Genomic DNA, 24,052 nt, shown 5'->3' on the forward strand with positions numbered 1-24,052 from the left:
TTTCCAATGAAGGAGAAAAACCTGATTTGTAAGTACCATTTCACTGTCACTAGCCTCCTTAGAAGATATTCCTGCTGTACAAAGTCAAGTTTAGCCAATGGTTTAGGTATTAAAATATCTAGAATTCAGGTGTGGTTCTTAGAATACAAGAATTATTTTGTAGTAACTGTACAAAAATATGTAGTTTTATATTCCATACCGAGTTTTTGAAAAACATAGCAGCTACATTTCCACAGAAAGAACAGTTGAACAATCTTCTATCATTTTTAATTATCTTTAAGAAACGCAATAGGTCAAAAATACAATGCTTGAAAGTGTGGCTTGAAAATTTGAAAAAAATTTGTGGCTTGAAAATTTTGTCCATACATCACAGAATATCTACCTGAAGATATTCATAAATCTAGGCTGCTATAATTTTGGCATAACTCATCTGAAGACAAGTAACTAGAACTGTTTTTACCTTTCCTTATAAAAAGGTCAGTTATTTGAACATTACTTTTACAGACTAAGACTATTACAGACTCATTTACAGACTAAGACTATAACACGCACTTACAGAATACAGCTTGGCTCTAAAAAACTGTAATCTATCATATGAGGCAACAGAACAGGCATGTTTACATGGTAAAGAAAACTAATGTATATTATTCACCTCTTCAGAAACACTGTCTGATGATACTGCCTTTTGTTGTTGTTGTTGCTTCTTGAGCACTGCTGATCTCTGTACAGCAAGTATACTTGGACTGGACTTCCAAAACTGAGTAGGAATTGAGATGTAAGTCAGTTAAACATACTGAAACTCAAGATTATGACTAATTATTATGACTAATCTCAATTTTATCAATACTATTTATATCAATATTATTTATATCACAACAAAATACTGCACACACTAATAATAATGGATACCATTTTAAAGCAGTGAGATTTCCTGAAAACAGAAAATTATGTAAGAATTTTTGAGACAGTTCCTTCACTAAGTTTAACAATAGTTGTGTAGGCATTGTTAATGTAAAACTTTTATAAAGAAAATTTTTAAGCTGTTCCAGATAAACCTGCTCAGACTATTTACCTAATACGTTTTTATTTCATATGAGAATAGTGAAATACATTAACAAAAGTATAAAGACAATCCATAACAGTCTTTGAGTTTTATACAATGATTACATTATTGCCTTTCATATCTATAATACAATATATATATAATATAATACTATAATAACATATTACTATAAAATATATTATTAAATACTATACTATAATATATATAACATATATATATGGGTGTTTATCACCTAAACAAATCCATACAACAGAGGAGAGTGCAGGTAATTTTGGCCCACTTGATTTAGGAGGGCAAAACATCACTTTTTCCTAAACTTAGTGAACTTTTTGATACAAAAAGCCAGCTGTATGTACCAAGCTTGAATTTTTTGTATGACTATTTATTGATACAAGGAAACTAAGTATTACTGAAACAATGTAAAAATAGAATTTCAGAAACAGCAACATTTCATCTGATTGCCTTTGGTAAGGTTCAAGTAAGTTAGTGCTTCTGCATGACAAAATTTATGTAGGCATCTAACTCAAAATACCTACACAAGTGAGAATTTAAGAACATCAGTTCAAGTACTTGTCATGAGAAACTGAGACAAATATTTAAGACAGCTGCAGTACATGCAATTAATAACCAATTAAATTAAAATCTAAACACTTTTTATTTTAAAAGAAAATCTCTTTGAAACAAGAACAATGCTTTTTTTCCCCATAAAGACTTCATTTGTATGTTTTGTTTTACCTCAGTTCCATCAACTTTTGGTGGTTTAGCTTGTACTTGTTTCTTCTCTCTAGATGTGTCGGACTCCGATTCTGATTGACTGCCTGACTCTGAACCAGAGTCAGAGTCACTGCTCCCTGACTGGCTGCTACTTCCATCGCTACTGCTTCCAGAGCTTGAACCAGATCCAGAACCTGATGCTGACCCAGAATCATCATCTGATCGACTGCAATTAGAAGACAGTAGGATATTACAAAATGCCTAAGGTATCTAAAACAACTTTGGCTTCACCTACAAACCAACTATTACATTAGACCAGATACATGGGTAGCACACAAAAATATTGAGTTGATTAAATAAGATGAGATGAATAAAGGTCAAAATAAATAAGAAACAAGAATTCAGAGTTTAATCAGACACTTTTTCTGAAACCTAAAAAAGCAAGGATTAAAACAAGAATATTCTGATTAACATGGAGAGTCAAGCAAGAGAAATAAAGGTGATACAAATGTTTCTCACCTACTCACACTTTCCACCCCCACATCCAAAAATGCTTGTTTAGATCTACTGAATTTTTTTTATATATATATATATATATATATACACACACACACACACACACACACACACACCCCTTTGGAGAGTAAGTATACTTCACATGTCTTTACCTGTCCAACTAAAATATAAAGAACTCTTGATTTTTTATAGATCAGCAGCCCCCCCTTATTTATTTATTTATTTATTCATTCAAAGGAGAGCACATCTCTTTAAAACAAATGCTACAATCTTATTTTGTTAAAAATAACAACAGTAAAATTCCCTATGCAGACAAACCTGAATTTGTCACTGATTATAAGACTTGTGCTGAGGCATTTTCCTTACTTTTGAGCCTCCAAATTACTCCACCTAATTTTTCCACCTGCACTTTACACCAGATTTAACATACTTTGAAATCACAATATTTCAATGTTTATTTTATGACCATCCCAAAATATAAAAACATTTTTTTAAACAACTTCATAAAGGTGCCAAGCTAAAGTTTTAATCAGGTTAATACTACCGTATTTCAAAGATATTGTGAGGAAAAATATTGTAATCATGCCACCACAGAGAAAATTATTTCATATTATTTACACATTGACTGCAAGCATTGGAAAAGCACAGTAATGACACTGACAAAATCCAAAAATGATAAAAGCTGGTATCAAGATCTACTCCTACCTCTGTCAGCACAATTCACCTGGCTGACAGTCAGCTGGGGATGGGTATACCTCAAACAGCCATATGCACCTACCCGCTTTGAAACAAAGAAACAAACCATGGTGAAGCTTCCTGGTTCTGAAGAGGGTGTTGAATATGGAGAAACCCAATGCTACTGGCCTTCCTCACACTTGTGGAAGAGAAAACTGTGAAGCAACGAAGCTGCTCCCAAACGTCCCTTTTCTATCATAGAAAGCGGATTTTCAGGATGGTGCTTTAATTCTAACCTGACCTGCAAAATCAAGCAAGGCTGCCTCTACAGAAGATGAACAGAGTTTAAACTGTTTACCAGAAATTAAGGGCAGTCCACTATGATTTACCAAAAAGAGTTTAAATAGAATAGTGTTCTTGTACACAAATATTATCTTACCTTTAATGCTCAGTAAATTACATTAAATTACAGTATTACAAGCAGTTTATTTTATTATAAACTTCTGCAGCTTTGTATTCTTGACCTGTTAGAGCAGGTCCAGAGGAGGGCCACAAGAATGATCAAAAGGCTGGAGAACCTCTCCTATGAAAAGACTCGGAGATAGCTGGGATTGTTCAGCCTGGAGAAGAGAAGGCTCTGGGGAGACCTTAGAGTGGCCTTCCAGTATCTAAAGGGTGTCCCTCAGGAATGCTGAGGAGGGACTCATTTGTCAGCGGGTGTAGTGACAGGACAAGGAGTAATGTTTCTAAACTAAAAGAGAGTAGGTTTACATTAGATATTAAGAAGAAATTCTTCACTCGGAGGGTGGTGAGGCACTGGCCCATGTTGCCCAGAGAAGCTGTGGAGGTGTTCAAGGCCAGGCTGGATTGGGCTTTGGGCAACCTGGTCTGATGGGAGGTGTCCCTGACCCTGGCAGGGGGGCTGGAACTAGGTGGTCTTTAAGGTTCCTTCCAACCAAAACCATTCCATGATTGTATGATTGTAAAACAACAGCATAGTGAGGTGCTGTAAGTACACATAACAAGAACTGCAGATGTTAGCACTAACTACAAATGAAGAAAATAGAGAAAAGAGAAACCTTGAGAGACAAGTAAATACCAGACAGACAAGTACATGACAAAAAGGCAACAAAAATGTGCAAATCCTACATAATCTTGGAAGAGAGAAAGGAAATCAAATATCTCAATGCAGGACAAAGCTTGCTCGCAATTTTCACATGGAGGGCAATAATAAGGTACATTACCGTATTCAAGAAAGATGCAAAACATTGTGCCACAAGGATGACAATCAAGTTAGCTTTCCAAACAGTGGTAAAATATATCATACATAGTAACACCGTGCTAACCACAGGTTCAAAAGCACATAGAGCCAAAGGCAATCAAAATAACGTACCTCTGTTCTAAGGTTCCATGGAGGAATTTGTTTCTAGAATAAGCCATCTAATGCCAAACAACTTACCAACATTATGAAAAACGTCTAATTCCACTACAGGGTATAACAGTGGAGAGGTCAAAGGAAAAATGTATTTCCAGTCAATTTATAGATAAGCGAGAAAAAATTATGTCAGATTCACAGTTGATGGGAAATTTTAAGTAATTTGATGTTCTTCATGATAAAGCACATGGCAAGTTCAAAAACAAAGGGACCGTGAGAATAAAAAAAGTCTCACAGATACTGCTAGTTGTTCTGGAGTGAGATATCAAAAAAAAAAAAAAAGATTCCAAATTGTTTTCCTTATGAAAAGATCGACTAAATATCACTTAAGCTCTCTGTTAAGTTATAAAAACCCATCACCAGGTTCCAGAGTTGTCTAAGAATGAATTCCAACGAGGCTTAGTAGCAGGACGAGCAGAGTAAGAGTTCTCTCATAAACCCTGCTTCTCACAACAAACTGATTTGTTATTGACAAGAGCAACCTAGTATGACTCAGCTGCAATAGTAACTACCTGATGAGTAAAAATCTTTAAGTCAATATTCAACCCATTTACTAATAATGTAAGACAATAAAAGAGATTTACAGCTTAAAACAAAAGGATGGGAAGAAGAAGAAAGGAGGTTACAAGAAAGAGGAAGAACAAATAATAAGGTTCATATCAACTGATTTAGAGCTTTCCTAATGATACCATGTACAAAGGAAAATGCAGGATTACCACTGACTCATTGGTACATAGAACAGAGAACAACAGTAAGATAAGATAAAAGACTGTAGCAACCATCGCATTTTACTAAACACAGTGGAATAAAAAATAAACAAAAAATTAAGACAATACAACAAGGAGATGGGAAGAGACAAAGTGACTAGCAGCAAGTAATTTTAAATTAGGCAGAAGATTGCAATTTGCTCTTTTAAACAATAATGACTTGGTAAAGCATTTATCAAATCTTGAAATGGTATGGTAGTATTCATACTAGTTAATCCAGAACTTTTAAAAAACATGTAAAAAGCACTATGGGAGTTCAAGAACATAAGACTATGGTGTAGTGAGCAGAGCTTCAGAGTTTACTTCAACTCTAGTCATCCAAATTAATGCAGATGCGTAAAAATACACTAGAACAATTCCTCACGTGCACCATATGTTCCCAGAGGTCGTGATGCAACCACCACACATAAAAAAAAAAAAAAAAGTGAGATAAATAGATACGACTTTTTTTTCTACTGATGCACAGAGAACTTAAACTGTTAACTAGCCACAGGACAAGTATAAGTGGTAGGCTCTGAAGGCTACCAATACACACTCATTTCATCTCATACTCTCACTGCAAAAAATTATCCATTTCAATCCTGAGCTTCAGTATAATTTTGACTTGGAGGTCCAACCTCTATAAAGACAGTACGATAACCCAAACCCATCAAGTTCTCTTTTGCAAAGGAGGTAGGGAATGGAGTAATACATGAGTAAGTTCTGCATAACTAGAATTGCATATGCAATGAAGATAAACCATGCTGACACTACACTGTCAAAATATAACTAGAAGCACACTGAGGCAGTGGTCTCCAAAGCAGTGTGTGCACAACCCGGGGGGTGCTCAAGACAATCCACAGGAACGCAAAGAAAATGCTAGAACTCCTATTTATTTTTAATCTAAAGAAAGAAAAAATCATTTAAGTTTTACAAATATTTAATATATAGATTGACATTGGTGACCTCACTGAGTCTGTATTTCAGAGGGTCACATACACTGGTTTGAGGTGTCCTGAGGAAGAGTACGTGCTCCACAGTGCAGAGGGATGACAGAGGTGGCCTTCACTTTCATTTGCCTTCCGTGTATGCACGTAATGCAGCCTACGTGCACCTGGTTAAGTGGGTTTATGGATTATATTACACAGTTCTAACCAAACCAAGCCTTACAAAATGGAGAAATGACTTAAAAGAGTTCCTGCAAAGGAATAATGGACTGATGATAGATAATACTGTAAGGACAAGTGAACAAGGAGAAAATGACAGTCGACGCTTCTTTAAGTCAGTCACATTGCACGGTATAAAACAATGACAGTCTAATCAGATCTGACCAGAAGTTGGCCAAAAGGAAAAGCCAAAATTATCGAGAAAACTATCTCAAATATGTATTTACATCAACTATCATTAACAACGAACCTCACTACAAGTGCATAGAGTGTCTTGACATACTAGCTAATGATATTATGAAGTCATCACAATTAGCAAGACATTTAAAAACTACCAGAGCATGAAGACAAACCTCTGTAACTTTTTCAGTCATTTTTCAAGTCATGCAATACTTGAAAAGTCACGTGACATGCTCGGTAGAGAACCATGAGACAAAACCCTTGAGGAAAGAGGGGCCAGGTTGGATGGGGCTTTGAACAGCCTAGTCTAGTGGGAGGTATCCCTGCCCATGGCAGAGGTTTGGAACCAGGTGGTCTTTAAGGTCCCTTCCAACCCAAACTATTCTATGACTCTGTGATTCCATTCTCAACCCCATACTTCACAAAATTTCACTAAATCTAACGATAAACACTCAGAAGGCCTTTTAAGGTTCCTTGTTTAACAGTGAAATACTAAAAGCCACAGACTATTGGGTCATTTACTTCCTGCTGCTGCAAAAATTGCTGAAATAATGCACGGAAAGCAATATGGTCACAAACTAACACACATTCCTTTGTCAGTAGGTACTACTGAAAGACACACAGAAAATAATCATGAAGATTTGAAGACATAAGCATTAGAATGAATTATACCGAGCGCAAGTTTGCTAGATGGTTGGATGAAAGTACAGATGTTTCTAACATCTCCTCTCATGGATTCTGTTTCAATGATGAAATACAATAACTACTTTTTTTGAGAACCACTGAAGGAAAGATGTACCAGAGAAGACGTGTTCTCAAAAGTGAATAAATTCATTAATAAAAATAATGGAAAAACTGTGCTAATGTAACCACTGATGGAGTGGCTGCTTTGACTGGAATAAAACAAGGATTTGGGATAAGGGTTATAGAGATAGTACCACACATGAAAATCATCCCCTGTATCAATCACAGGCAAGCCATTGCAACAAAGAATTTGGAGCTAGAACTGCACAGAGTGCTGAAGGATGCCATTAATGTGGTTAATTCAATGAAAACAAGACATTACAACACTTTGTAATGAGGTGGGAACCGACCATAAAAATCTTTTGTATCACAGAAAGCTTCACTAGCTGTCGGCCAAGTGCTTAAGTGTGATGAACTCAGGCTAGCTTGTTTGTTGTATAATGAGCGGTCACCAGTACTATGCTAACTAGCAAATATCTTTGAAGAATGTAACACTTATGTATCCCTTCAACGTAAAGGTGAAATTCTAACAGTAAGTGAAATAGCAGCTGCATTTTGAATACAAATGTCTGGAAATGTTTCCATTACTATGTGATGATATAGTGGGGTGCATTAGGAAGGCTGTTGCCAGCAGTTTGAGAGGTAATCCTCCCACTCTACTCAGCCCTGGTGAGGCCACACCTGGAGTACCGTGTCGAGTTCTGGGCTCCCCAGTACAGGACAGACATAGAGCTGCTGGAGACAGTCCAGTGGAGGACTTTTAACAATGATTAGGAGACCAGAGCATCTCTCTTACAAGGAAAGGCTGAGAGAGCTGGGCCTCTTCAGCCTGGCAAAGAGAAGGCTGAGAGGGGATCTTATCAATGAATACTCATTGAAGTATCTTAAGGGAGGGTGTCAAGACGACAGGGACAGACTCTTTTCGGTGGTACCCAGCAATCGGATGAGAAACAATGGTCACAAACTGAAACACAAAAAGTTCCAGCTGAATATGAGGAAAAACCTCCTTACTGTGAGTGTGACAGAGCACTGGAACACGTTGCAGAGTCTCCTTCTCTGGAAATATTCAAAACCCACCTAGATGTGATCCTGTGCAACGTGCTACAGGGGACCCCACTTGAGCAGGGTGGGTTGAACTAGATGATGTCCAGAGATCCCTTCCAACCTTAACCATTCTGTGTTTCTGTGATTTTATTGCCAAAAGTGATGCTCATCACCTACAAAAAAATACTATATCTGTACTCTGAAACTTAGAAATAAATTTATAACCGGTTAAAAAATCTTCCAAAGAGCTTCAGTGGGTTTTGAGCCCATTTGTTGAAAGTATGCAACACCTTCTGATTAATTTGCAAGAACATATAGATACTAGGGAAGATGGAAATTTACTAGCCAAATTTCAAGAAAAACCTTTGTATACCTAGTGTATGGGATTAAAGGTATGTATCAAGACTTAGTAGATGTAGCCAATGATGTGTTTCTTCGATTTAGATCTAAAGATCTTAGTGAATTACCTTTATCATCTAAGGCAGCCATTAAAACAAAATATTAAAATAAACTGATCTTAGAACCAGGCCTTCAAAACACTATATTGTGAAGCTTTAAACGAAGATTTTAAAAAGTAATGAAGAATGTTATTTTTTTAGTGAGAGCAAAAAGGCTTTTTGTACCATTAATAAATCAAAATACTTAAAAAATATTAGCTTTAGTTTATTCTTTTTGATTTCTATATTTTGTGTTTTATAAGGTACTTGTTAGTGCAACAGCACATGTACATTCATTTATAAATTAATATACACACATTGGAGGTGTTTGCTTAAAACATCTTTATTGATAGCAGCAGTGTACTAACAAAGTACTTGGAAACAACTGCATTATAAGATTCTAAAAAAAGAAAACATAACAGAGAGAGGACTCCCTTTATCCCTAACACTGACACTTTAAGCAAACCTGGGCTATCAAGTATGAACATAAATCTGTAATACTTTTCATGGGATTACCTGTGACCCTCTACTACATGAGCAGTAATTCAGATTATAACCTAGTATGCTAGATGCTAACCCTAGAAGGTGCACACACACAAACACATTTGTGCATAGAAGAAGAAAAGTTAGATCTATCATCTCCTCACCAGTAATCAGGGAACTCAAGAAGAGGGAATTTAGAAATTTCTCTTTAGATGTTCCTACCTTGATTCAGAATTTCCACAGTTTTCATGCAATTTGAACAACGGTACAGGCAGTAGTATAAACTACTATCATTTGAAAACATCTTCTCAGTCCTCACCAACGTATTCAGCTGTTGGTGAGGGTTCTACAAGATTAAGTTTTGCTGACATCTCTACTGCTACCTTCTCCAACCTTGCCCCAGCAGAGTACCCCTCAGAGGTGTCAGCAGAGGAAACAGATTCAGGTTTCAAAACCCTATCAACCTAAAGGGCTGACAGAGCAGTAGAAGAAGCAAGCTGGAGTGAACTGGTAAGTATTTCTTATGACTGCTATCCTGAAACCAAAATATAAAATGAAGCAAATCAGTCCAGAATTTAAAAAAACTAAGTCAATTTCAAGTGAAAAGGTGGTTGTTTTTTTTTTTTTTTGGTAATTTTCTATTTCAATATGCATACACTCCACATCGCATCATGATAGACTGCAACTTCTTTTCCAAGTGCCTAAAATGTTGTATTGTCTACTACCTCCTCCCCTTTCTCCACACAAAGCATCACTGAGTTTAGAGAGCTAGCACGCCAGAGTTTTTAAAAATACAATTGTTGGAGTTTTTGAGGTTTACAGGAAAAGACAAACAGGATACCGAAGTTTCATACAGATTCTTAGTAGCTCAGATGTAATTTTCTCGATTCACTGAAATGGATGTCTTTACCAACAGTTATAAACAGGGCAAAACCCAACCATAATCAACTCAAGAGAAGTCTACATACTTCTTAGAATTTTGAGAATACAAGCAATCTCTCACTCCAACCTGTATCAGCAGAAATGGTTTAATCCATCTTGAAGTCGAAAAGGAAGAAAGATACAATCTATAAAGAAAATATGTTTACTTTCTGTAAATCATTGGAAGTTAACAAGTGACAAGTGAGAGGCATTTCATTCTCTTCGCTTTGAAATTTGACTTTAAAATTGATGTTCCATTAAAAAAAAAGTAAAAAAAAAAAGATCTGCATGACAGCCAGTTTAATTGCATTAAAGAAACAGGACCTAGGTTCTATAATAAGGATGTTAAAATATAAGTTCCGAGAGATAGTAGCTGTCAGGTATTCATAATACCCTTGTCATTTTCCTTTCCACATTTGTGGGCTTCTTTAATTTTCCCTGCATTTCTTGAGGCATGGTCTACAAGCAATTCCTTCTAACTAAAGAGCGTGAAATATTATCTGATGTAGTCTAGCCAGTGTCCATAATTTTTCTAATTTTTCTCACAATCAGTAATGCTCATTAGTGCAAAGTAGCACTGCTGACCTCCAAAAAATTCATCACCTGAACTGGCACCACTGACTACTGAGATTCTGGTATCAAATCCCTAGGAATAGGACACAAGGACCATTAACAGTGAAATATTTCCTTAACTTAGAATACTGTTATAATTACCTGTTACCTACTGCCTAATGCTGGTATGTAAATAACATCTCAGAAACAGCAGTTCCGGTCTTCTGCTCATCAGAGTTCCCCTTGCTTAAAAACAAACACAAGTTTGTCTCTCTCGCCCCCTTCTCTTCCTGTACAGCCCAGGGTCATTGCCTTTGCTTAATATGCTTTTATTGGAAACAGTTCGGCAAAAGGCAAAAGAGAACACCATACTCACCGTGCTGTGGACACCTGAAGTAGCATAAAAGAGAGGGCTTGGGTTCAACACAACCAGCTTTTTGCATGTGCACCTCTAACTTTTTTTTTTTTCCCCTCTTCTAAAAAAAGCCTAATTGAAACTGGAAAATAGGAGGAAATCTCTGCTATCTTCAGGCACCTAGCATAAATTAGAACACTGTTGACTTTTCCTTACCCTTTCTGAATATGGTCAAGCAAGAGACTCTGCTGGACAATCCAGAGTTATGGCCTTTCTTCTTTAGACTCTTTCTATTGAAAAATCATCCATATCTTACACATAATCAGTGAAAAGGGCAGTAATACAAGGGTTCACTCTCAGTTAACTTTCATCTGGGTTTGTCAGTTTACCCTATCCCACCCTTCATGTTACTTCCTTTTGCTCTGGTCTTGCACTGCTGACCTTCTAGCCAACTCTATCCTGTAGTCTAACTTGCCTTTTTTCCTACCTTCTTTACTGAGGAAGGCGCTTCCAAGATACAAACATCAACAGAAATTATAAACACTATCAAGACTAGAATATGATGTGTTCATGGAAAATAACAGGGTTAGGCAACAGAAGCTACAGAACAGAGGTTCTGTTAATATAATCTATAAATAAAGACAATATTCATTAACTGTTGAAGAGCATTTGTGCTCCTATAGCCACTTAGTTCCGTTACTTAAAACCGAGTTCCTGCTTTTGTAAATCTCTCTTTTAAATTTAAGAGTATGTCACATAAGCCTTCTACCCCTTGCTCCAAGCAAATTATAGGTATTACTTGGTGATACATGAGTGGGGGCAACAGTAGAATGAAAACAGCATCATGTGATAAAAGGTATTCCTTAATAAGAAATCATTCATTACATACACTGTACTTTGTTCTACTGAAAAAAAAAAAGACAGCTATACACATGGCTGCACAAAACAGTTACTGGAGCATCATAGGAATATGAAATAGAAGCAAGTGTGACGGATAAAGCAATAATGATGTTCTTTTTGGTATTGCTTGAATGAGACTCCTTCTCTACCATGCAAACAAATCACAGCAATGACGACAAAGTGAACACACAGTAATAACCTGCAGTAGCAATTGTATACATTAAAAATGAACAGTAAATTCTCAGGATACGATTTCTGTGTGAAGAAGTGTAGTTTCATGCATGCTGATAAAATGAGGTCACATTTATAAAGTGTAGTTTTCAAAGCATATAGTCGAGAAGCCTCTCTCACCCCTAGTCTTTGAGTCAAGTAACTGCATTTGTACAGTAGCAATGTCAAATCTGATTTGGTATGGAAGACTGACACTGTGACACTTTTGTTTGTTTCTAAAAACACTAAACAAGCAAACAACAAACAAATGAACGACAACAAAACTGTCTCTCCAATATATTTAAGAAAAAATGCATCCCTAAATGCAGTTATTTATTTTCAAACTACTTTGCAAGAAAAAGTAACACAGCTTACTCAAAGTACCAGATTGAATAATTTTTGCATGTTTCTACCTGCTAATTTTTCAAACTCCCCGTAAATACCTACGAAATGAAACTAGAGAATGCTCTGGAGAGATAACAGGCCTAAAAAGACGAATCATTAACACCAAAACAGACTAAAACCAAGTATCGTGTCACAGAGTCATTAGTTCTTTTCAATACCCTTAAGTTTAACTTCACTAGCTTACCCCTTAAAACAAGGTCCATCTGATATGAACACACAGTGAGGAACAAAGACTGCTAATTCACAAACAGCACTTGGAAGCCCTGGGATGAAAAGCAACAGAAGTTATGTTGCAAAAGAACTATCTGAGCATTTAGACCTCTGTGTGAGGGCTAGGTTAACAATGGACCCAAGAGACAACAATTTATCACTGCTGATTTAGAGTGCACTCATTAGGTTAAGCTTCCATAAGAGTCTTCTGTTTTAAAAACATCAGGAAACAGAGTATTGATTTAAGCAAAATAAAAGTTCAACACACGAAAAAAAAAAAAAAGTGAATTTCTGCAGGGTCTTTGAAAAACATGTGAGATGACGGTGGACTATTTTTTTTCTTTCTTTTTTTTTTTTAAATAAACCGGAAGTTGAAGGAAGACAAGCATTTAGATATAAAAAGGCCAATCAGAATGAGCAAAAGTAATGCTAAATGCCAAATTCTTAAAACTTAAAGTTCACATTTAAGTTTCTTCAGGGAAATGTTATCTAAGATATCTTAAAAAATAAAACAAAACAACAACAACAAAACCACTTGTACTCAATTTGATTTAGATGCACAGAGAAGAATTACCTTATTCATCAGTACCAGTAAAAAGCAAAAGGGACAATAAGTACAAGGTTCAGGCAATCAAACATTATTTCCCATCCTCAGCCACTAGGAAGCCTGAACTCAAATGAATTTCCTGACAAATGCCAACAACTCAAAGGACAGTAAAAGATACACTGCATTTGTACATAGTCCCACAGCCTCTTTGATGCCACTACTATAAACTTTACCCAAAGTAAAGGTATCAGAATTGTATTCTCCATCCACCAACTTTCACCTCTCTATGAACCACATCGCTAGCCTTTCACTAAGAGCCACAACTCACAAATCTTAAGAGCACAAAAGAATTCTGGGAGTACCTCACAGGCAGGAGGAGATATCAGTGGTTCCCCAGGGGAACCACTGCACTGCTGGGCAACGGAACTATCCTTCGATATGCAGCTGGTGCTAGCTGCAGCATGTCTCTACCGGGAGCACCTTCTGAATCACCAGCAAAAAAAAAAAAAAAAAATAGTATTACATCGAAGTCAATCCTGCCTCCCCCCAGTAGTAAATAAATAAATAAAAAACATTGAGATGCTCTGTCTGGTGAGGTCTGGTGTATGCACTAGCTGTACCATAATAACTTAATTCTTAATGCTTCATTCTGTATTAAGGAATGTGAAAAGCTGGTATCATCTAAAATTTTGAAACTCTCAGAATGGTGAAACAGAAGCACGTATTTGCCAGCCCAATTAGGTTAGACAATGACTGGGACATGGAAAACTCAGCAGGTGTCCTAATGTCAACTCTACACCACATGCACAATGAAAGCTGTACTGTGAATTTAGAATTTCTTCTTTAAACTGGAACCGTTTCCAGACAAAACAAAACAACAACAAAAAAAAAACTTTGGATTTGATACATATTCTGTCTGAACTTTTTAAGATAAGTGAAAAAACATGTTTAACTTAGATTGGGATACCTTATCATGCTTTAGTGTGTTTTATTCCACAAAAGATAATTCTTGATAGAATGGCAACTTACTAATCAAAGAGCATATTACTGGTAACAGAAGAGAAGCACTTACTTTATACCTGCTTGCCCTTCACAGTAAATTCTACAAGTAGTTTACTTTATCTTTCAAGAATTTTTGTTGATCTCAGAATTTTCCTGCACTAAAGTATATCTTTATATGCAGTTTAAGGTACATACTCTCTCTCGCTATATACACACATTTTTCTTAATATTACCTATTAAATTTCTACCAAAAGAGAAGAGAACAACAGGGGAAAAAAATCTCTCCAAATACATTTGAGAAGTATCTGTTTAACTCCAACTTATTTTTCTTGAAAGTAAGAATATGGAATAGTGGTTTTTAAATTTATCTGTTCAATCTTCCAGAGAAGGTATGAATTTATACAGCAATCTGAAACCTGTTGACAAAGTCTTTAGTCTTTACTTACACATTTTTTGTGGTCCACAAACTACTACATGCTTGAAAATATTTAAACCCACAGAAATCACTATCTCCTGTTAACATCAGCTTTCAAATGTGTAAAGAATGGTAAAATTCTTCGGTGTAAGCAGCTGCTTACTGGACTGCACCCCAGCCAGCCACTTTCCAGATAAGCTGTCCTGAGCACATCAATTTCAGCCTACAAAGAAGGAAGGTCTGCCCAAGTCCTCCATACCTTGTTCTACAGGAAACATAGGAAGAGCAAAGAGACAGGAAATCAGATTACTATTCAATTAGCACCAATGTTTCACTTTCGCAGTCCCTGTTCTACCTGGAGCTTGTCTTGCTGTTCAGGTATAACTGCCCCTCCTTGCTGATTAAGCTTTCTTATTACTGGGTAACTAGTATGCATTTACTTGTATTCAAGTTTGCAACGAGAATGCTTTCAAGAGCACTACACAAAAAATGCATTGCCTAACTTTAAGAGTCAGCTTCTCAGAGAATTGCCATTAAGTTTTTACATCTAAACGCACTTGCTAACTGGATGAACAGTACTTGTAATATTTTACCTTGAGCTACTTAAAATATTCCACAGTAGTAATTTCAAGTAAAGAAGAAGCTGGAGACTAGACTCTACTGCGATTATCACACAGAAATCAGAACATCAAGCAACAAGATTAAATGATAGCGTTTATCTTAGTCTACAACCTCCATCACGCCTGGTACTAGAACTGAAACTGATTTATAGCTTCACGGGTTGCTAACGTAGGCAAGGAAAATCCAAACAGTGCCCAACTTATTCAACCATGAAAACACGAGAGATGCACTTTACCACCTGTAGCAAAACAGAAATTCAGGCTCAGTACCTACAACAACAGAAAGTGTTCTGCTCATCTACCAGACAGATGAATATACACAGCAGTGGAAAGGAGAACAGTAAATCAGCTATTTCTTTCACCAGCTTCAGAAATGCATCCTCTTTACTGCTAGTCGCAGGGAGCAGAAGACAGCTACTGTTCCTTACCACGGTGCTGGCAATGTATGAAATATAAGGCTTATGGCTGGTCCTTTCTCCAGCCCTCCTAATGCTGACAGTTCTACAGGCTTTCCACACCTTCTGCAAGTCAAGGTATTTCCTTAAAACAGTATCAAGCCAAATCCATGAGGCCTGTGTGTTTTTGTTAATAGTCTGGATCCACTGCAGTTCTTAACTTTGCAAAGCAGTGCTGGTGGCTCCCACAGATCGGGCTGTATTTCATAGTGACCAGGGCTGTCACTCCAGAATGACAGCTATGCAAGTTTACAGGAGACATCAAAGAGGGGCAAATGGACATACTACACTTGTAAAGTATCATACTTGTAAACTGACATAATTTTCAAACATTTGTTAGTTATCACCAATGCTACCACTTGGATTATCATTGTATTCACCTCCATATCTTCCTTTCTACCTGTTCTTGAAACTTTGATCTTCTTTGCAGTTTCTTCACAGAAGCAATTCTCAATTGCTTTCTCATTTTGCTTCTCTCCCTAGTTTAGTTAAGGAAAATGCACTAAGCCCAGTACTACTTTACCACTGATCTTCCATTCTGTAGAATTCACACTTCCGGATTTAAAAGTTAAAGACAGCAACACTTCCCTGATTACAGATGGGCATTTGTTTGCAGTAAGTTGCAGTTGACTTAGGCATTTCCCTTTCTATTAAAATAAATAAATAAAAATATTTAGAACTCTGGAAAGTTATAAAGATAACAAAAAGAAAAAAAAAAACACACACACAAAAAAGACTAAACAACAGAGGCAAGTCAGCTTAAGGTATCCCATAAGCGGCAAACTCCTTTTGCAATGATTATTTTAATAATGGAAACAGGCAAGAAAGAAAAGGGCTCCATCACTTAAAATGGAAAGTTTTCATCTTTCATTTACAAAAACAGAGTTTCCTGATGATACATAGCAAACATGCAATTAGGCTTTCCAATACATGCCCATGAAATAGGCTGCAGTATTAATAATTGATACAAGTCTAGCAAAAAAAAAAAAGTTTTCACAAAAAAATTTATAATTTTTAAAGATGGATTCAGTAGCACCTTTAAGATGAAAAACCAAGTCTTGTGACTACCAGGTTTCAAGTACTAGGAACATTCCTGATATTGCAACAAAATTGCTGGGAGGTTTTTATGATGGTTACTTGTTTTAGTCTTATGAATTGCTACAGCTTTTAAATAACCTTGGTATTTACAGGCAAAGTTTGATACAAAGTAGTTTTCCTACTTATGCTTGGCAAGGTGGCCTGCCTGCTTCATATAGTAAACAAATTACACAAAAATTCATCAGAGTTGTCCCCGATAAGTTAATGTTTGAGATCTTAGAGCTCAGAAGACTAGCCTTGCTCATGCCATCTTTTTTGTTCATGTTTCCCTTCTCATCTGACAAGGCTTGTTTTATTTTATTTTTCAAAGTAACCAGCACTATTTTGCCACACACTAGAAGAAACTCCAAATTAATCCACTTACTAGAACAGTTTCATCTTTACTGGAAGCACAAATCTTCAAGAAATACATATCAGAGAGTACAAATTATTCACAGGATAGAAAGGTTATCATCTTTCTAGAACATTACTTCATGCAACAGAAAGCTTGAAATAAAAATACCCAGAAGTTATTGAAGTTTATTTAGTTTTACTGATCATCAGTGTCTTCTGAATGTCACCTGAACACTTCTCTCTTCCCTTGCTTTCTACTCCACCACTCACTGTGGTGTGTGCAAGCTTAATGGGCAGCCAGTGCTGACAGCAGGCAATTACCTCCTTCTTGCATTTCTTCACCTGAAGCAATAATTCAGACTTCTCTCTCCTACCCAAGTGGATGTTTCCACAATGTCCACAGAACTCAATTTTCTTTATGACCTTTAACTTATGGAATGAACTAACAGGCTGTGATCAGAAAGACGGGCAGCATAACAAATGGGGACACTAACAACAAGGTCACAACCATCTCTCAGAAGAGAAGTCTAAAACCACTTTTTGTTAGCAAGTTTGCCCTGTTATCTTAAAATTCTAGCATTTACCACATTTTCAGTTTTAGAAATCTGAACTTCTTAGTGCAGGAGACTCTTGTTGAACTTCACATTGTTCTAGTAAGAAAACTTTTAATTCCACCCCTACAAACTGTCTGCCATCCTGCACAGTGACAGGGAAGTTCTAACGAGGGTATTCCAACCAAGTGAACATTCCACACATGCTAGAGCACTACCATTCAGAATCATTCCGTATTAGAGGTCTGGCTTTTTCGTTTGTTTGCTTTGTGATTTTTTTTTCTTTCAAATTAAAAAACAGCTGGAAAACTGGACTTCCACTTTGGAAAACAAATACATAGTCCACATTTTCAGTAGTTATACTGCTTTGACAACACCATGAAAAAGGAAGCCTCATGAAGTACTACATATCAAAAACTAAAATAACAGCCTACTACTCCTGCTTTAGAGATGGTCTAGCAAAAGTTTTTTACAACACATTATGTATACTTGCCTTGCACTTTCACAGGCACTAGCTTTACTTTATCTTTCCAATCCTGTTTCAGCTTTTGACACTTCAAACATTTTGTTCCCTTAAAAGTGTAAGGCTGTTCTGTTGGATGCTGGAGCAACTTTTTTTCTAAAGTTTTATCGTGTAAGTTATCAGCATAATCATTACAATTAGTAGTTGAAGCAACGTGAACGTAACATGCAGATTAAGCATGGCCAGTCCTCCTAACTATGGTCTGCTTGCTAACCAGGAAGCTTTGGCACAAAGTTCAAATGTAAGTCAATTTTAGTAAACAAAATATACGAGAGTACACATCCAAGAATAACTGAAATGAGTGCTTACCTTGACTCTCCACTGCTGTTTCTTACACTTTCTTCATCACTGTGCCCATTCATTGTAAATATTAAGGAGTTTAAAAGATAAATAAAAGTCCAGTCAAGTTACAAGGTGGATGTCAAGAATCCACTTCCTGGTACTGTATGTTTTCCGGGTGATATGTATGGTCTACTGTTCTCTGCAGATAGTTGAGATTTTTTCCCCAAATACCTAAAACAGTAAAGAAAAATATTAACAAAATTTGAAATGAGGTTTTCAACTGAAAAAATACCAAAAACAACTTGCTGTGCCACACTAATACTGAAAGGGGGCATCTATCACATTTGACATTACATCTTTTTAATCGAAAAATAGCTTTTTGTGTTACCCATTCCTAATTGTTTGCTTTATCACCATTTCTTATCTGAAAAGAAAATCTTTCCTGATGCCTATGAAAATTAGAAATGATTCTTCTCAACAGGTCTTTTTATCAGCTACACTTAATTAAATATATATATATATATATATATACGTATATATACAAAAAGAACCAGGATACACAAAATGCACAAAAGGAAAGACCTGTCTTGTCTTTTGCCCAACTGCAGTCAGGTCCCAGCATACAGGCCCTTATGCTCCTTTATGTAACTTTTCATTGACATTACTACAAAGATGACAGCTCTGCTGAACCACCAGCTGCAGAGCATGAAATGTTATGGAAATGAACCTCTCTTCAGCATTGTAGGACAAGAAGAATGGTTTACTGTGTGTTTGCACCACACCTTGTGGCATAACTTTTGCCATAGTTCTGACTTCAGGAAAAACTCAATGTAAATTTTTGAGGAAAGCTGCCTCCCTAAACATATAGGTAAAGAATAGGGACGTTAACGATCTGCTTGCTCAGTAAGACGCGTTTCATGCAGGCAACAACCGCAGTGGAAGCACTTCCAGATACACACACACATAATGTTTACATCCAGCTGGGGGTAGAGGCAGGAAGATAAAATACTGCCCTGCTTAAAAAAAAAAAAAAAAAAAAAAAAAAAACACGACTGAACTAAATCAAACCAGCCAGCTCCCACAGATGGAATGATCCTCGCCTCACATGCGAGATAATCTTCAGTCCGATCACTGCAGTATCAGATGCACCCGGCGAAAGTTTAGGCTCACGGTAAACCGTCTGCACACATAAACTCACGGGATAATCAGATAAAGCGCAGCACCTCGCAGGTCTGGCCGCGTGAAAGCGATCAGGGGCCCGCCTGCGGGTTCCCTGCCCCCCGGCGCCCTCCTTGGCGTGCAACAGCCCCACATCGGGGCCCCGCTCACGGGGGCGAGGCAGGGAGGGAAGGATTGAAAGGGGGGGGGGGGGGGGAAGCCTCGCTGCGGGCCGGGAAATTCCCCAGGCTCACGCAGCACCGCCGCAGACACCCGGGCCACCGAACAAAGGCGATGACGGGGCGAGAACGGTCGGAAGGGGCCCGGGAACCCCCGAAGCGCGGCCGGGGACCCCCTGCCGGCTGCTCCCGGCCGCCCGGTCCGAGGAGGCCTCGCTCCGCGCCGCCCGGGGCGCGGACAAACGCTCCCCGCTGCCCGCGGGCCCGGCGCTGCCGGGAAACGACGCCAGCAGCCGCGGGGCTCCGCCGCTTCCCGCTGGGCCGCCCCGCACCGAGCTCCACTGGGCGCCGTCCGGGGCTGCCTCCCGGCCCCCGGGCCGGCGGCGCGGCCTGCGCGGGCGCCGCTCCCGGCCGCGGCTCTCCTGCCTGGCGGCGTCTCCAAGGCCGCCGCTGTCCTCCATGCTTCCCCCGGCGCCCCCCATGGCCGCAGGAGAGCCAGGGCCGCGCTCCGCCGCCCGGTTGGCTCGGCACGGGCTCCCCCCGCAGGAACCTGAGAGCGCCGCTCGACCCCGGCTGCCCGCCCCGAACGGCCCGCTCCCTCCTCCGACGGAAAACAGCCCGCAGGCCCCGCAGCAAGCAGCCATCCGCACGCCCCGCCTCGTCGCCGCCCGCCCCCGGGAACCGCACGACCCCGCACCGGCGACCGGGGGAGAGGAGCCATGGCGGGCCGCAGCCTACCTGCGTGCGCCCGGCCCAGCCCGGCACAGCACGGCAGGGCACGGCCTCGCCAGGGCCGCCCCGGCCCGAGCCTGCGCTACGCCCCGCGGGGAGCTCCGTGCCGCAGCCCTGGGTCCGAGCCGCTCCCGCGGCCGCGGCGGGGCCTGCGCCGCCGCCGCTCCTCCCGCTGGCCGCCCTCGGCCGGCTCGAACAATGGGGCCCGGCAGCGGGCAGGGAGGGGCGCGGGGGGAAGCGGGGCTGGGCGCCGCTCCGGCTCCGGCTTGGCTCGGCTCCGCTCCGCCGCCGCTCCTCAAGTCCTGCCGACCGCCGCCATCACGCCGCCGCTCCGCTCAACCTCCCCCTCCCGCGGTCGGATGGAAACCCCGGGCGTGATGTCAGCCCTGCGCCCTGGGACCGAGCGGGAGGAGGAGGAGGAGGAGGAGGAGGAGCGGGAGGAAGGCGGGGAGGAGGAGCCCTGGCCGGGAGGGCCTGATCAGCGCCACCGGGGCCTCCGCAGCGCCTCCCGTCCTCGGACGGGGACGGGGCCGCCCGAGGGCGCAGGGCCTGGCCCGGAGGGGCGTCGTGGTTAGCCCTCTGCCTAGCGCGGCAGTTTTATTTTTTTATTATTTATTTTTTTTTATTTTTTTTGTGTGTGTGCGTTTGCGCTAGGTTTTCCCGTGAAAATCGCGGCCCGGTAGCAAACGGGCGCGCTTCTCGCTCACCCTGCGCAGTCACGAGTGGTGTCGGGGCGCCCTTCGGAAGGTTTTGCCTGGAGGCAGACCTCCCTCCTGCCTGACACCCGCTGTCTCGAAGCGGCTTATAAGGGAGCCGCTTGTTTACAGTGGCTCGTGTTCCTTCAAAAAAAAAAATAATAATCGTGGAAGTCCTGCTTCTGCGGGGTTCAGAACAGGGCGACAAAGGGAACGTGGTGGCAGCCGGGTGGGTGCTGCGCCACAGGCAGCAGGGCTCCGAGGCTGGGCACCCGCTGGAATGAGGAAGCAGCTCACCTCCTCTCTGCTCCTCGGGTTCACGCCTTCGCATTTACTCCGCCACACCTCTGCGAGGTTGGTGCTGTTGGAGATGTGGTGCCAGAGCTGGGCATTTCTTCAACACCCTGCAAAAGAAGTCAAGATTAACGTGAAAACATAATTGGCCCATCAAGGCAGGGAAGACTAGAAAGAAGAGAGTGGCTGCCTGGTTGCAGTAGAGCAAGGTGGTTACAGTAGCTGTCAAACTAATTCAGGCATGAAGAGCTGTGTTGGCCAAGGGCCAACATCTGAGCCACAGTCAGTCAGCTGGAGACCTCATGGGCCCATGGCTTACCTCATGGTTGCCCTTCAAGGGTGAGCAAAGCCAGGCGTCTCTGTGCTCACTGGAGGGTGGACAGCCAGTGCTCCTGCGGCCCCTTCAGCTGGATGGCTGCGGTTTCCTGGAGCTGCTCCTTCAGCTCAGCACATGGATTGTGCCACATGCACCAACTCTGAGAAGTGGCAAAGGCTAGATGAAGCATATCCACCAGCCTGTCTTTCAAGCAGCATAGGAAAGTAAACCAAAATCTCAGGGGCTGAAGGCAGAATATATATATATGTTTTCCCCCCTAGATCTGCATCTTAAAAGATGCACCAGGAATTGCTCAGTCAAGAAAATGTCTTCCAGGTCTACAAAAAGGCTATATCAGACTCTTTTGCTCATTGAAGCATTTATGTCTCCCTAAGTCAGCTGAAGGAAGAATATTTTTGTGACAGACAAGGGTGCTGCAAGATCAATGGACTGAAGTTTCAGTTCAAGTGTCAGAATGGAAATAACTTTTAAATCAAGGTAATTAATTAAAACAACAACAGCGACAAGAATAAACCTTTACCAAGGAAGATTCCAATCCTAATAGTTGAAGGATTTTTATTACTTTTCTGGATTTGTTAATTTTAAGGAAAACCATAGAAAACCACTGCTTTGTTCAACCAGCAGTTACAGACCTTACACAGAAATTTTGGAATAAAGCAGTTACCTGCCGCAAGCAGGTGACAGCACCAAGTTGATAAGAATTCTGAAACATGCTACGTCTTAGGCACACAACTTATGTGGCTTATGTAGATGAATAATTTGAATCATATATAGGTGATGAACAATAATCATAATAGTTTTCAGAGGGTGTCCTTAGAGCTAGCTGCAAAACTTTTGTAGGTCAATATAGATACATAAATACATACTTTACCTGTATGATATCAATATGATCCACAGAATCAGTAAAACCTCTAATAATGAAACCACACCTAAATAGACATAAAAGGAATACATGAATTTAGCATCCCTTTCTGTTTACAGAATCTCTCATACAAACTGCTACACATTGTCTAGCTGGAGATATATTAAAAGTGCTCAGGTAAGAAAGGAAGTAGGGGAACAAAACAAAAGAGAACACCAAATAAATTCCAGCAATTCTAGTTGCTTAGCTACAGAATGCACTCAATTCTTATTAACTATCTAAAAACCTAAACATCATTAAAGGGGGCAGATGTTAGTCAAATTCCTCTATCTTTGCTTCCAACTTCCTCTCTTCAAGATCCTAATTACTCACAGAGATAGTCTTTCTTTTTCATCCTTCCCTTTTCTTCATTTCCCTTCCTTCTTACTCATTTGTAAGAAGTCATGTAAAGAAAATAGTTTTATTCAGCTAAAAAATATCTTTCCAGGTTGCTGTTTAGAGTTATGTGCAAAAATCCATTTTGATATATGTTGATTTTTAATCTATCAACAACAATAATGTTTCCTAGAGGAAAAGACATATGAGGAGCAGCTGAGGTCCCTTGGTTTGTTCATCCCAGAGCAGAGGAGGCTGAGGGGAGGCCTCATGGCAGCCTGCAGCTCCATCACGAGGGGAGCAGAGGGGCAGGCGCTGAGCTCTGCTCTCTGGGGACAGCAACAGGACCCGAGGGAATTGCATAGAGCTGGGACAGGGGAGGGTCAGGCTGGGTGATAGGAAAAGGTTCTTTACCGGGAGGGTGGTTGGGCACTGGGACAGGCTCCCCAGGGCAGTGGTCACAGCACCGAGCCTGCCGGAGTTCAAGAAGCATTTGGACAATGCTCTCAGGCATATGGTTTGATTTTGGGGTGGTTCTTTGTGGAGTTGGACTCAATAACACTTGTGGGTCCCTTCCAACTCAGGATATGCAATGACTCTGTGATTCTAATCAACTCCTGTTGATAAGTGAAAGTCAAGTACTATTCCCATGAGTCCAATATGTTGCTTTAGTCATTAGTACAGAAGTTAACAAAGAAATCTCTCTTCTTTCAGGTTAAAAGTCAAGGCCGAATGTCCAAGTTTGTTTGTTTATTTATTTATTTATTATTTTGTTTGTTGTTATTTGTTTGGTTGTATTTATTTATCTATTTACTTATTTTTCCGGTTTCACATGACA

General features: G+C 39.9%; 1 protein-coding gene across 3 annotated transcripts in view; it reads right to left on the reverse strand.

Annotated features, from left to right (window-relative positions):
- CHD1 (chromodomain helicase DNA binding protein 1) overlaps positions 1-21,050 on the reverse strand; it is a 54,594-nt gene extending 33,544 nt beyond the window's left edge. For all 3 annotated transcript variants that reach the window (XM_050716213.1, XM_035564194.2, XM_035564193.2), the window contains exons 1-4: positions 20,658-21,050; positions 18,610-18,813; positions 1,799-2,003; positions 653-757 (exon numbers count right to left, since the gene is read on the reverse strand). In XM_050716213.1, coding sequence (XP_050572170.1) covers positions 653-757; positions 1,799-2,003; positions 18,610-18,662 — 363 coding nt within the window. In that variant the 5' untranslated portion in view covers positions 18,663-18,813; positions 20,658-21,050. The remainder of the gene's footprint in view (positions 1-652; positions 758-1,798; positions 2,004-18,609; positions 18,814-20,657) is intronic.
- Between the last annotated feature and the right edge of the window lie 3,002 nt (positions 21,051-24,052).

The sequence above is a fragment of the Cygnus atratus genome, chromosome Z, assembly GCF_013377495.2.
Source record: "Cygnus atratus isolate AKBS03 ecotype Queensland, Australia chromosome Z, CAtr_DNAZoo_HiC_assembly, whole genome shotgun sequence".
Lineage (NCBI taxonomy): Eukaryota > Metazoa > Chordata > Aves > Anseriformes > Anatidae > Cygnus > Cygnus atratus.